At 37.5% G+C, this 13084-nt stretch overlaps 1 protein-coding gene across 2 annotated transcripts in view; it reads right to left on the reverse strand.

Annotated features, from left to right (window-relative positions):
• UTP20 (UTP20 small subunit processome component) overlaps positions 1 to 13084 on the reverse strand; it is a 94201-nt gene that overhangs the window by 34285 nt on the left and 46832 nt on the right. For both annotated transcript variants that reach the window (XM_061206134.1, XM_061206135.1), the window contains 7 exons: positions 12552 to 12718; positions 10677 to 10885; positions 6074 to 6217; positions 5398 to 5477; positions 2309 to 2526; positions 1656 to 1800; positions 336 to 423 (listed from right to left, as the gene is read on the reverse strand). In XM_061206134.1, the coding sequence (XP_061062117.1) occupies positions 336 to 423; positions 1656 to 1800; positions 2309 to 2526; positions 5398 to 5477; positions 6074 to 6217; positions 10677 to 10885; positions 12552 to 12718 (1051 nt within the window). The remainder of the gene's footprint in view (positions 1 to 335; positions 424 to 1655; positions 1801 to 2308; positions 2527 to 5397; positions 5478 to 6073; positions 6218 to 10676; positions 10886 to 12551; positions 12719 to 13084) is intronic.

The raw sequence follows: 13084 nt of genomic DNA on the forward strand, positions 1-13084 counted from the left end.
ATGCATGTCTCAGGTTGCAGATTTGTTATTGATCAAAGTCAGAGAGGGGGAAAAATCCTGAAATGGATGAGAAGCTAAACAAAGGAAAATAAAGGGTTGAAGACTTTTACTGTAATGGTAGATGATGAGGTCTCCACCTTCTCGCCTGCCCCCATTCCTCTTTCTGTCCCAATTTTTCTCCTCTGTTTTCAATTCTATGTTTCTGTATGAAGTCTTTTCACAAATACTCTGGGATAAATACATCACAGAATCTAACCAATAAAATTATTGTTTACAAATAAACCTAATAATAAAGTGCCACTTCAAAGACAAATAAATGTGCTGTCAATTCATGCCTGAGCAATATTGCCACGGTGGAGGAAAGGCAGGAGCAGCGTAATAAGCAGAGAACTTTGTTCTTTTTCTTTCATAAACTTGCTGATCCTGGAGAAGGAAAAAAAATGGGATATGTAAGGAAGATATGTAAGTTAAGAGTATTTCTCCAAGAAGTTAAACTTTTCGTAAAAAAACATCAGTGATGAAAGACCCAGGTGGCTTTTAAGTATGTGTGTATGTGTAAAAAGCTTAACTCAGTTATTTAGCAGTGCCCACTTTTATTTCCCTCCAACTTCAGGTTGGTGGCTACTATTCTGTTGCTTTTGTAACATCTGATTGTGTAGGTGGGTTATAGTAAACTCCAATCCTATAATTAGTAATTGGTAATTACTTATTTCGCAAGGAAACAACATTTTAAGTGCTGAGACTTGTTTTAGGCTTTATATACAACATTTCCATGTAACTCCCAAAACAGCCCTATAATGTAGGAATTATGAACCCCACTTTGCCCAGAGAAAACTGTGGCTCAGAGAAGTTGATGTCACACAGCAAGGAAGTGGTAGAGCAGGTCTTTCAAATGTAGTCTTTCTGGTGCCTAATCACTCATCATCTTCTCACTATCACGTAGCCTATGATAAAATTTAGTAAGTATATTTCCTATGGTTTCCCGTTCTGCAAAACTTAGAAATACACTAGTATAAATAAAACATTTAAAAAGAAGTTCCTGGAAGATTCTAATATATCATTTTTTATTGTTGCTGAAAGTAACAGAAAAAACAAACTTTCAACAACTAAGTCCTGTAACAATTTAGATTTTAAGATAGAATCATTTTGTGCACTCATATTTACTAACCAGGCACTTTATAGAAATCACAATTATATATTACCAGGTCTAGTAGTATGTAGAGAATCTTTAAAGAGAATCTTTAAAAACGCTTGCAAGATCTTCTTGACTCTTAAAAGAACAAACACAGCAACCTGCTCTTTTAAATTATTTTTATCAATCACACTTAAAAAAAAAATCACAACTATGTGATCTCACATAACTCAAAATTTTAATTGAACAAAACATGTAAAGGCTAATAAACAAGCAAATCTATTAGTCTACCTTAGAATTTTGAAAAGTCTGTTATCTTTTATAATTAAATAAAGGCAGATGTCATAAAAGGTTTATTTCAGCAGAGAAAGAGAATTCTACATTAACTTAAAAATGGAGGGCATTTAAAATACTGAAAACTTTTTTAGCTTATTACCTTGTTAAATGAAAAACCAAGCATAACTAAAAAAAATTAAAACTACAGGTGGTAATGTTATCTTTTAAGAACCAATATATCACTTACTTTGAAAGAATGCCCAGTTCCTTACTGACTTGTGCTCTATTCTTCTTCTTTTTCACCTTTTCTGCACTTATTGTGGTTTTGCTGAGATACTGGAGAATTGCAGGTACATGAGGTAGAATTAATCGTCCTCCTGTCGTGATAGACTCTGAAATAGTGATAAATGTACTGATTTTAATTAACTATGCTCCTAAAAGATAACTGTACAATATCTTCCTAATGACAGAAAAGGAAAGCACTCAATTACCATGAAAATTTAATAAATTTCAACTCTAAATAACTTTCTTCTTAGTCAAAACATCTATATCATTAGCTAAATTAAAATTTTATATGATACCCTTGAGGATTTAAACCATTTTTGGTAGTAGTAGGAGAATTGTTAGGATAATATGGTAAGAATTCAGAGACATGACAGTGGAAATCATCTGATAATGTCCTGAAGGGTAGTTGAGCTTTCTGGAGCGTAAATAATCCGAATTTCTACCTACTGCAAAGAAAATTCAGCTTATAAAAACTGGTATTAATTCCTAGAGAAAAGAAACTCTTTTAATAGCGTAAGTTATAAAAAGAGTCAGATTCTATCAACTTTTCCATTCTGAGGGCACAAATGATACCTCAGAAGTATAAGAATCGTTTGCTCTGTACAGCTTACATACCATCTGCACTTTCTGTGTATACACATCCTGTCACCGGTAAGCTCAAAACTGTTTCTGTGGGTTCAAAATCTGGAAGGCTAAGAAGGTCATCAGCTATTTCCATCACAATACTAGCTGTGGCTTCAGAGAGGTTCTTTGCTGAGAGAATCGCAAAAACATTGGTCAGGATATCACATTCCGGGTGCCCAGGTTTCTGTTTAGCCAGGAAAGGGAAATATCTGCAAGAAAAAACATTAAAATAGTCATCTTCTTTTTCAATACGTTTATTTCTAAAAACATGTTCCATATGAATTTTCATAGAGTTTAATGAATATATATGTGTATGTGTGCATATGAATGTTAATAAGATTACTCAGAAGGGAAATTACTTTAAAATCTAAAATTTGATGGATAATAATTCTAGGCACCATACAAACATTATGTTATCTACGCACTTTATGTATATTTCTCATTTAATCCTCACAACATCTCTATGTTAAGGTGGTATCCTTATCTCCACATTACAGATGAAGAAATTGAGAATTGTCTAAAGCCAATGAGCTAATAAGTCGTACAGCTGAGCTGTGAACCGCAGTCTAAACCCTAGTTCTAAAAGGAATGTATTAAAGACAGGCATTTTTCAATTATAAGCCTTCTAGAATATGAATGTTTATATGCTCACATAAAAACCATGTACTACAACATGAAAATTAGGAGTACAGACCACAGACCAACAAATATTTGCTGAATTAGGATATGCAACATTCAGATTAGGATCATTTGTCAAGGGAGGGAGATGAATCCATCCCCAGTAATGAAAGACTCACACAAACGATACCCAAAAAGGTAGAGAACACAAAAGCTTTCCAGCCACGGGCAAACTAGCAATTGTTTTACAGCCAGAGATGCAATCCTAACAATCAGTAGGAAGGCCAAACTGAAAAAATTCAAATAGTTTGGCTTTACCAATTCATCATCACTGGAAAAAGAGCTCAAGCACTTTAACATACTTAGTCCTGACAGACTGAAAGAAAAGTTCTAAGGGGTTATACTCATACATCTTTGTCCAACAGATACTGGGGATAGTATGCACAGGCACCAAGCAAGATACTTTATATATTATATCTCCATTGTCAACGAGAGAGAAATTGTAGAAGAGAATGAGGTGGCATCCAATGATGTGGATCTATACTTGAGTAAGGACCCAACTAATATATAAACCAAGTCACTACTGTAAAGTCTTCTTGGATGAAAGTCCTTCATGGCTTATTTGTGTAACAATGACACAACTATAAAACATTTCTCAAGTATGCCTATGAAGTGCTGCTTATAAATGTCCAATGAAAAAACAAGATATGAAATTGCTTTCTCAAATTGGGAAATAAATGAAAAGAGCCCTTATGACAGTAAAAATAAAACAGGCTTTCCTGAGGAAGACAATGGCAAGGTATTGTTTTTGAAGACTATTTAATGACACGGGGAAATGTTCATGACATAATTTACATGAAAAAAACAAAATCAAAAGCTAGCTATATGGTATGATCCCAATTCTGTAAAAACTGATGCCAAGATTTTAACATCATTGAATCAATAATAAACACATTTTCTTTTATTCTATCTTTCATTCTTCAAAATAGATCAGGGCAAACTTAAATCTGTTTCCATCACTGAGATAAATAAAATAGGTTTCCCACATTCCCACTTTACTGAAAGTTCCCACATTCTTCAGTAAATATGCATTTGGTCTGTAACACAGCATCTCTGAACCATCAGTAGATGAAGGTTCTGTAAATGGCTCATAATGTCCACAAAAGGATATTGACTTGTGACCATGAGCGCTGTATGCATATTTAGATGGAATTTTACAAAGAATAGAAGACAATGACCTAGAAAATCCAGAAAGCTTGTGAAATTTTTAAGTGGGAACCGGGAAAAAGACAGAATGCAAATTACAAAGCAGCTTTTATTTTTACGCAAACATGCAAAATTGTAATATTTGGGTGATGATATAACTACCTAGTGTGTTTCACATCTGTTTTTCCCTTTGCCAGGTCAAATCAAACTGTTGATACAATCACTACACATTGGAAGAACAGCCATATCAATCCCAATACTACTAATTTTCTTCTTTTTTAAAAAATTTATTTAGTTTTGGCTGCACTGGGTCTTTGTCGCTGTGCGCGGGCTTTCGTTAGTTGTGGAGTGGGGGCCACTCTTCGTTGTGGTGCGTGGGCTTCTCACTGCGGTGGCTTCTCTTGTTGAGGAGCACGGGCTCTAGGCACGCGAGCTTCAGTAGTTGTGGCTCGCGGGCCCTAGAGTGCAGGCTCAGTAGTTGTGGCGCATGGGCACAGTTGCTCTGCGGCATATGGGATCTTCCCGGACCAGAGATCGAACCCATGTCCCCTGCTTTGGCAGGTGGATTCTTAACCACTGCACTACCAGGGAAGCCCCCCAGTACTACTGATTTTCAATTTTCAATTTTTTTTTTTGGCCATGCCACGCAGCTTGAGGGATCTTAGTTCCCCAACCAGGGATGGAACCCGGGCCCGCTGTAGTGGAAGCACAGAGTCCTAACCACTGGACCACCAGGGAAATCCCTAATTTTCAAGTTTTAATGAAATTGTAAAAATAGCCAAAAATGTGTAAGTCTTGATATAATATACACTCTACAATTTTAATTTATATTAAATTGCAAAATGTTTTATCTATTTTTTCCTTTTTTTATTGTTATAAGTAATTCAAACACTCCAAAGATATATCATGAAAAGTCTCCGTTCCCCATTCCAGCTCACCAAACCTCCACATGCTATGGTGACATTGTTTCTCATGTAGCTTTGATCCATATTCTATTTCATTTTATATTTATACACACATACATACACATATAAAAGCATTTTTCCTGGAACACACTACACCTATCATTCAGCAACTTGTATTTTTCTTCAAACTATGTATTTTGAGATTCAACTGCCTTATTCTTTTTAACTGCACTGAAAGTAGGTCACTGTGTGGAAAGAGCATAAATTACATTATTAGTTCCCTTGACCAGTTGGTCTAAAACACTGCCCTTTTTAAAGGCAAAAAAAAAAAAAAAAAAAAAAAGATTATACCTTGCATTTCTGCACCAGATACTAATTAGTTTCAGCAGAGGAGTAGGAGAATACTGACTCTCAGATCCAAGCCTGCTGATCTAGGACACAAAATAAAAACAGAATACAAAATAAGAACATACACAGAATTGTAGAAAAAAACCAAACAACTAAAAAGCAGAACAAGAACAGAAATCACACCAGAGGATAAAAGAGCCAAGAGATAAACATTTAAAGGACAAACTGAGTAGTGAGAAATCTCTCCTAAAATCAAGTCTCTCCTACAGTCTTAGCTATAACTACACCAGTTATCATCACCAAGTGGGGACAACCAGAGAAATCAAACAAGGAAATAAGTAACAAAAAACCCTGTGTATTTTCCCTCATGCTTGTCAAAACCCAGAGGCATGCTATGTGAGGTGCTACAAAAGTTAGGTTACATTTGCTTAAGAGACAACAGTCATATTCAAATTAGCCTTAAGTATAAACGCTATGGTATTGGAGAAACTAGCTCTGGAGCTTTAGGTGATAGTGGAGGCAAAGATAGCGTTCTAAAACTTGCAGAAGCAAAGAAAGGCTTGATGTGAAAGAAAAGACCCGGATTAGCCTTCGTGGTTGGGTGCAGACTGTGCTGGTGAAGCAGTATTAAAGGAAAAAGCAGAAGGTATCCAGGCAGAACACAGAAATCAAGCTTTACCTGGGGCCAAACTGCACCATGAAATACAGCATCAATTTCTTCTGTTCTGAACTGATAGGACTCCCAATCCAAAAAGATATCAGTTACCATTTTGATTCCAAGACGTCTTAAATTTTTCAGTGGGTTAATAAACCTCAGCTGTATCTGTAAAATAAAGATCTTCTATTAAAAAGATACCGCTTTTATTCTTGACTCCTCGGGGAGGCACTCCTGCTCAGGTGGTGAAGAATCAAGCTGGGATCCTGTTATGAAGCTCTGATCCACGTGGAAGCGCCAGCTGAGTAAGTCATATTGCTTTTCTTATTGAACAAGAGGGGAAAGCATACTTAAAAAAACCAAGTGGTGAGATGTGTTCTATTATCAGGCCCAGTAAAATCACACTAAGTGTCCTTAGGCAAAAACAAAATCTCAGTGGGAACAGCTGTTTTGTATTCTACATTGTTTTACTTTTCTGAAACTGTACATTTTAAATTCAAGAGAATATGAATAAGGATGCCATTACTTTGCTATGCAAAAGACTGAGGAATCATGATAGTTCACATACCCATCAAGTTTCTACCATTCACTTTTAGCTAATTATCTCATTATACGAGTTACAAAGAGAGGAGATGACAGGCAAGCATAAGAAGGTGACACAATTACAAGTCATTCTGTTCTGCTTCAATTCTACTGGCAATATTTTCATTATCTGCTAGATCATGTTTGGTGAAAAATAAAAACTATTACTGATATTTGAAAAAGCATGGTATCATGATCCCCCAGAGGAGTAAGAAACTAACCTTGGCAAACATGACACCAAATCAGACCCCTCCCTTTCCCCTATTCCCATCCAATCAAGTAGGATCTGCATGTACTCTTCTCTTTTGTAATCAGCTGCCCAGACTTCTCACTAATTGTTGAGTAAACTAGAGAAAAATCCTGAAAATGAGCAACTGCAGACTTTAATTCCTAGAGGAACAGTCCATATGACTGAGTTTATGGACATTTACAAATTACTTCATTGCTTAAATGTACAAAAACAAAACAAAACAAAAACAAACACAAAAAACCAAACCCAAACCAAAACGACCCTCAAGAACCCTCAAGACACCTATTTCAGCATCAGTCAATGCCCTGGAGGATCTGAAAGATACAAAAAAGTAAATGTGTAACTTAGCTCAAACACACAAATGTAGAACTGTAACTCACTTGAGCATATTACCGTGCAATAATTCATTACAGAACCTCAAGGAATTCCTTGGACTTGTCCAAGAATTAAAAAAAAAAAAAAAAAAAAAAAAAAGAACAGAACAGAAAAGAAAGCTCCTACGTGTCTGGAAGGCTAGCACCTCACTGTCTAATGAACTGTGAAATTGCATAAATGATCCTTTGAGTTACTGATTGTTGACTCAGGAGAAAGGCTGCATTCCTGAGTAACATCTTCTAGGTTAACCAGAAAGTCAGAGGACTTACAGAGGGTTTATACAACCTGTAATGTTTCATGACTTAACACAGCCATATATAGGTAGTCACTATCCCTCACTATAAGGTAAAAACTAAAATTCTCACACAATTCTCCCTATGGTCCTGAAGCTCTCATGTAACAGCCAAAAAAACTTCTAAGACCCCTTTTCAGCTTCCACTCCTGGCCCTACACAGCCTCTTTCCACCAAGCAAAGTGATATTTTTGAAACATCCAACTGACCTTATCATTCCCTTGCTTTCAAACCTCTCAGAGGTTCCCGAGTACACTTCAGAGTAAATCCAGCTCCTGGTCACAGCCTACGAGGCTCTACCCGCCTCCTGACCTCATCTTACATATCTTGCTCCTTGTGCTCTAGCCACCTCAGCCTTCTGTCTCTTCTCAGGATGTGTCAAGGATGTTCCACCTCAGGACTCTGTACTACTAGTCATTTTCTCTGCCTGAAATGTTCTTCCAATGGCTGGGGAGGTGTAAGCTCAAATATCACCTCTTTAGAGATGGCCCTGAACACCTTAGTAAAAGCAGCACCCATCCACCTCCAGATGGGTCACTTCCTACCACATTCCCTCATTTTATTTTAAATTCTTTACATCTTCATGTCTTTCCCTAACATGCTCATGCTTTCCTCTACTTTTGTAAATGTATGGAGTGTATGTCTAACAGCTGTTTTAATGTCCTTGTCTGATTCTATCACCTGTGTCATTTCTGGGTCTGCTTCTATCCATTGGTTTTTCTCTTCATTATGGGCAAAATCTTCCTCTTTCTTTGCATGCCTGGTAATACCTGACTGGATGTCAGACACTCTGAATTCTAGTTTCATTTAAATCATCTAAAAGTTTCTGAACAGGGATGCAGTTAATTTATTAGGAAAAGGTTTGATCTTCTCAAGCTTTGTTAGGTGGTGTCATAGCAGCCTTTATGCTTGGGCTAATCTGGCTCCACTACTGAGGCAATCCCCTTCCAAGGACTCTCCCTGATGCCCCAGGTCTCATGAGGTTTCTGCTCTGGCTGTTGGGAACACGAGCTGTTTCCAGCCCTGTGTTAGTCAGAGGACTGTTCTGCCTTCTCCTTTCGTGTGGTTTTACTGCTTCTAGTCAAGATGGAGTGACAGGGATCAGATTTTATCCTCGCCTCTCAAGACACTAAAAAGCTGAACAGAATATATGAAACAACGATTTCTGGACACTGGACAGCAGGCAACAGAGGACAGTAATCCCTGAGAGAGGGGAAACAGATGAGATGAGTCCTACACATTCCCCGGCGTCCTGCCTGCGGGGTTTCAGGCCTTGGTGTGGGAAGGAAGAGCCCAGGGAGAATCCAACAATCTTCTTAAAATGAGGAGACAGTTGTGCGACTTGGGGAGGCCAAGGTGGCTAGAAGTCACAGGGCAGAGTACTGGAGAAGAGACAGCGACACAGAGAAGGATTTTAAGAGATCTGTAGAGGAGCCTCCTGAGTTTATTTTCCTCTTAGAACTTACCATCTGGCATTATTCTGATTATTTTTGTATTTATCTATAACCTTCTCCCCAAGATACGGAGGCCTTACCATCTCGTTCTCCACCTACAACAATGTCTGGCAGATAGTAGGTGTGAAATAAGTATTTACTGTATAATTAAATGGACAGGAACTTTTGTTTGCTGCTTCACCCCAATGCTTAGTACAGTGCCTGACAAACAGTAGGGGCTCAATTAACATTTGTTGAAGGAATGAATGAAAGAATGATGAAAATAAAATAGTGCCTACCAAAATGGAAGGTATATTCTAAATCTGTAGATCTTGTTAACCAGAGAATATTATTTCATTACTAAAGCAGATTTATATCCATGCATAGCCTGAAAAAGCAGTGTAAAACTTTGGCTGTCAATTTTTAGTTATGACTGTATTTGAGAGGCAGTTCATCAGGCATATCCCTAAAACAAATGAAATGAATTTTAGCCAAATTAAAACTGTGCCTATTTGTCATTAATTGAGAATCGACAGCAGACATCTGAGTCTGGCTTTTCACTTCAAGTCCCATTTTCTCCAAGAAGCCTTCAGTCAGTCCATAAAAACATTAAGTTTTCCTAAACTCCAATGACTATACTTATATCCACATACCTGTTTCAACAAAACATAAATATATTGTCTTGAATATAATTCAGAAAACATTTCCTAAGCACCAACTCACGAAGCCTCCTGGCAGTTAGCTAGCTGACTTGTCTTGCCCGATCTTGCTACTTACCTTTATTTAAAACATTGCACTTACAATAGGCAAGCATTTACCTTTAAAAGAGGTCTGGGAAACTCTATCTCAAAATAACAAGGACAGTGCTAACAGTATTCTACTCATTCTCCAACCACTTTGAATTAAATGAGAGTTAGAAGATGTCCTACACTTTTAGGTTCCTGAAATTAAGATCTAAGAAACATCAGCTCAACTACCTCGGACTTTGTTCTGAGACGTATACAGAACTAACTCCCTTCCTACCATTTCACCTCCTTTTTAAATAGACGCTTGCTATAATCTGCATTTTCTAGCTATTCATAAATATTTATAACAGTGAAGATTCCCATTATAGGGAAGGTTTTAAAGAGATGCTTGGGCTTCCCTGGTGGTGCAGTGGTTAAGGATCCGCCTGCCAATGCAGGGGACATGGGTTCGAGCCCTGGTCTGCGAAGATCCCACATGTCGCAGAACAATTAAGCCCGTGCACCACAACTACTGAGCCTGCACTCTAGAGCTCGTGAGCCACAACTACTGAGCCTGTACTCTAGAGCCCACGAGTCACAACTACTGAGCCCACGCGCCGCAACTACTGAAGCCCGCGCGTCTAGAGCCCGTGCTCCGCAACAAGAGAAACCACTGCAATGAGAAGCCCACGCACTGCAGTGAAGAGTAGCCCCCTCTCGCCGCAACTGGAGAAAGCCTGCGCGCAGCAACGAGGACCCAACGCAGGCAAAAATAAATAAATAAATAAATTAAATTAAATTTAAAAAAAGAAAGAAAGAAAAATACTTAAAAAATAAATAAATAAAGAGATACTTTACATAAGAAAGAATTAACCTAGAAGGATGTTAGATATTCAGGCCCCAACCAATTTCCCAAGTAAGACACAGACTTTTACCCGAGAAGAAAGCGTGTAAAGTGAATCTCTCTCACCTTTCCTCGTTGATCAAGGATGTGGGATACAGTTGCGGTCATGCAGAGCAGTATCTGCAAAATCTTTGGTAAGTATGCACTGATCAGATGACTAATGTTCTTTAATACTATCTCAAGGCTATTTAAGATACCGTGCTGACGACCCAAAGGAAGAACCTTAGACAAATCCAAATCTTCTACTGCTTGAATGACAGCAGAATGGCATTCTCCTAGTGAAACAGAGAGGAGCAGAGATAGCATGTGAAGGGAAATATTAGTTTGTTACTATTTATAATTATAGCTTCCTTTCACTTTCCCTCAATAATACAGCATTTTCTACAGTTATAATTATTTACAGATGATAATGTACTTCACTTGTATTTTTTCTCCTTTTGATTCTTACCCAACATTCAATGAGCTAGATGTGGTAGCTTTTACTACTATCATTTTATAGATGAGGAAACTGGGTAGTAAAGGAAAGTAAGAAACTTGTGACAGAACTAAGCCTCTAAGCCCAGTTCTCACCCTATTTATACTATTCCTCAAAACCTAAGGAATTCCATTTTATTCCATCTATCAACTTTCCACACATTTTCTCCCTCTCAGCTTTCATGGACTCTGCTATCTTCAGCAGTTTCAAGGAAAATGTCTTGTTACATTATAAGCTCCTTTAAGGCTGAGAATCAAGTGGTTTATTTCTCTTGCAGCCCCTGATAAATAAATAAAATGGTCCTTTATAAACAGGTACCATACTGATTTCATAATTTACTTAAAAGATTTGAATTGTTATTGCTTGAGCTTTACTTCAAACCAACTGGTATGAGATCATGAGCTTACTGATTCATACACCAAAACAGTCTATCCATAAGGGTACCATTAATAGCTACCCTCTTACAATAGAGGCTATTACACTGAACAAAACCTCTTCTATTCATTACAGCCAGCTTCCTTCACAGGACCATATTATACTGAATGAAAACCTTTTAACAGCTATATCTATTATCCCCTCCCCTCCCCCACCCCCCAAGGGGGGAAAAAAGCGCAACACATTACCCTATAAATAAATATCTATGTTTGCCCAAAACAAAGCAATTTTAAGACTGGAGCAGAGGTACTGTAGTGGGAAGATCTGTGTTCAAATACCAGGTTCACCATGGGCAAAACACTTACCTCTCTAAGCCTCAGTTTCCTTATGTATAAAATGGGGACAATCAAGCACTGAAACCTAATGTGGCTGTTTTAACAGTCAACTGAGTTGTACGTAAAGGGCCTGTCATAATGTCTGGCATGAAGTAGGAACTCAGTAAATGTTAGCCATTATTATTACTATTAATTACTAACATCGCATACTGGAGAACATAGCACAGAGCATCACAGCTCATTGTATACACTTACTAATACACTTTGTTTAGACCATGAGGTTGAGAGCAGAGATTATAAATATTCATTTTTCTATATTCAACAGAGTGTCTGGGGTGCAGGAGGTATTCAACAAATCATTACGCAATAGATGAATGATTCAGTGAATGAATACGTGCCAAGACAATTAAGATTAATTTTGCAGCATGCTTTAAGTTTCTAAGGAGAAACGTATTCATCATATATGGATAAGCATCATTTTTCAAATGGCCTAAATGTACAATAACAACAAAAAATACACATTTTCTAATCAGGGGCTTATTAGCACAGGGGTGACGATAATCCCCAGGATCATTTGTTAGCTCCACCTAATTCAATCAAAGTTTAAAATAAACTGCATGTCAGCAAAAAGACCACCTTCGAGATTAGGAAGAGTGACCCCCTTAGAAAGATGCCCAAGAGCGTGGGAAACAGCCTGAGACAGCAGAGGTCTGAGCAGACAACATGCATGCAGAGCGGCAGCTAGTTGATAGCTACCATTCTTGAAGTGCTTCACAGGCTCAAACAGCAGGTCTAAGAATATCTGGATCTCTTCGGGCTGGGTCCCAGCGAGGAACCTCAGAATGATGGACATGCGGGTGCCAGAAGCAGATTTCCCCTGAGTTTTACTCCCAGTCTTATTCTTCATTCGGCCATACAAAATTCTAAAAAGTCCAAAGAATGTTATTTGTTTGCACATTCATCCTAAAACATTATTTATCTGCACATTAACCCTAAAACACAGTTGTTTCGTTTTCCTAAAAGGCTAGAATAGCAACTCAACAGATTTAAATGGATACATTCTAAAACAAGGAAGAATGAAAATAAAAATTAGATATTTAATATGGAAATTTTAAAATAACAACAACAAACACAAGGCTAAGGGAAGCAGGAAGAAGGAAATAATAAAGACAATGGCCAGAAGGTGGTTCTTTGGAAGAGAAAAAAAGCAATAAAATAGGCAAGCCAGAGGTAAGTCTAATCAAGGAAAAATGAAAACAAGAATATATAGATTAAAAGGAAGTAAAATA

Source organism: Eubalaena glacialis, chromosome 11, assembly GCF_028564815.1.
Source record: "Eubalaena glacialis isolate mEubGla1 chromosome 11, mEubGla1.1.hap2.+ XY, whole genome shotgun sequence".
In the NCBI taxonomy this organism is placed as follows: domain Eukaryota; kingdom Metazoa; phylum Chordata; class Mammalia; order Artiodactyla; family Balaenidae; genus Eubalaena; species Eubalaena glacialis.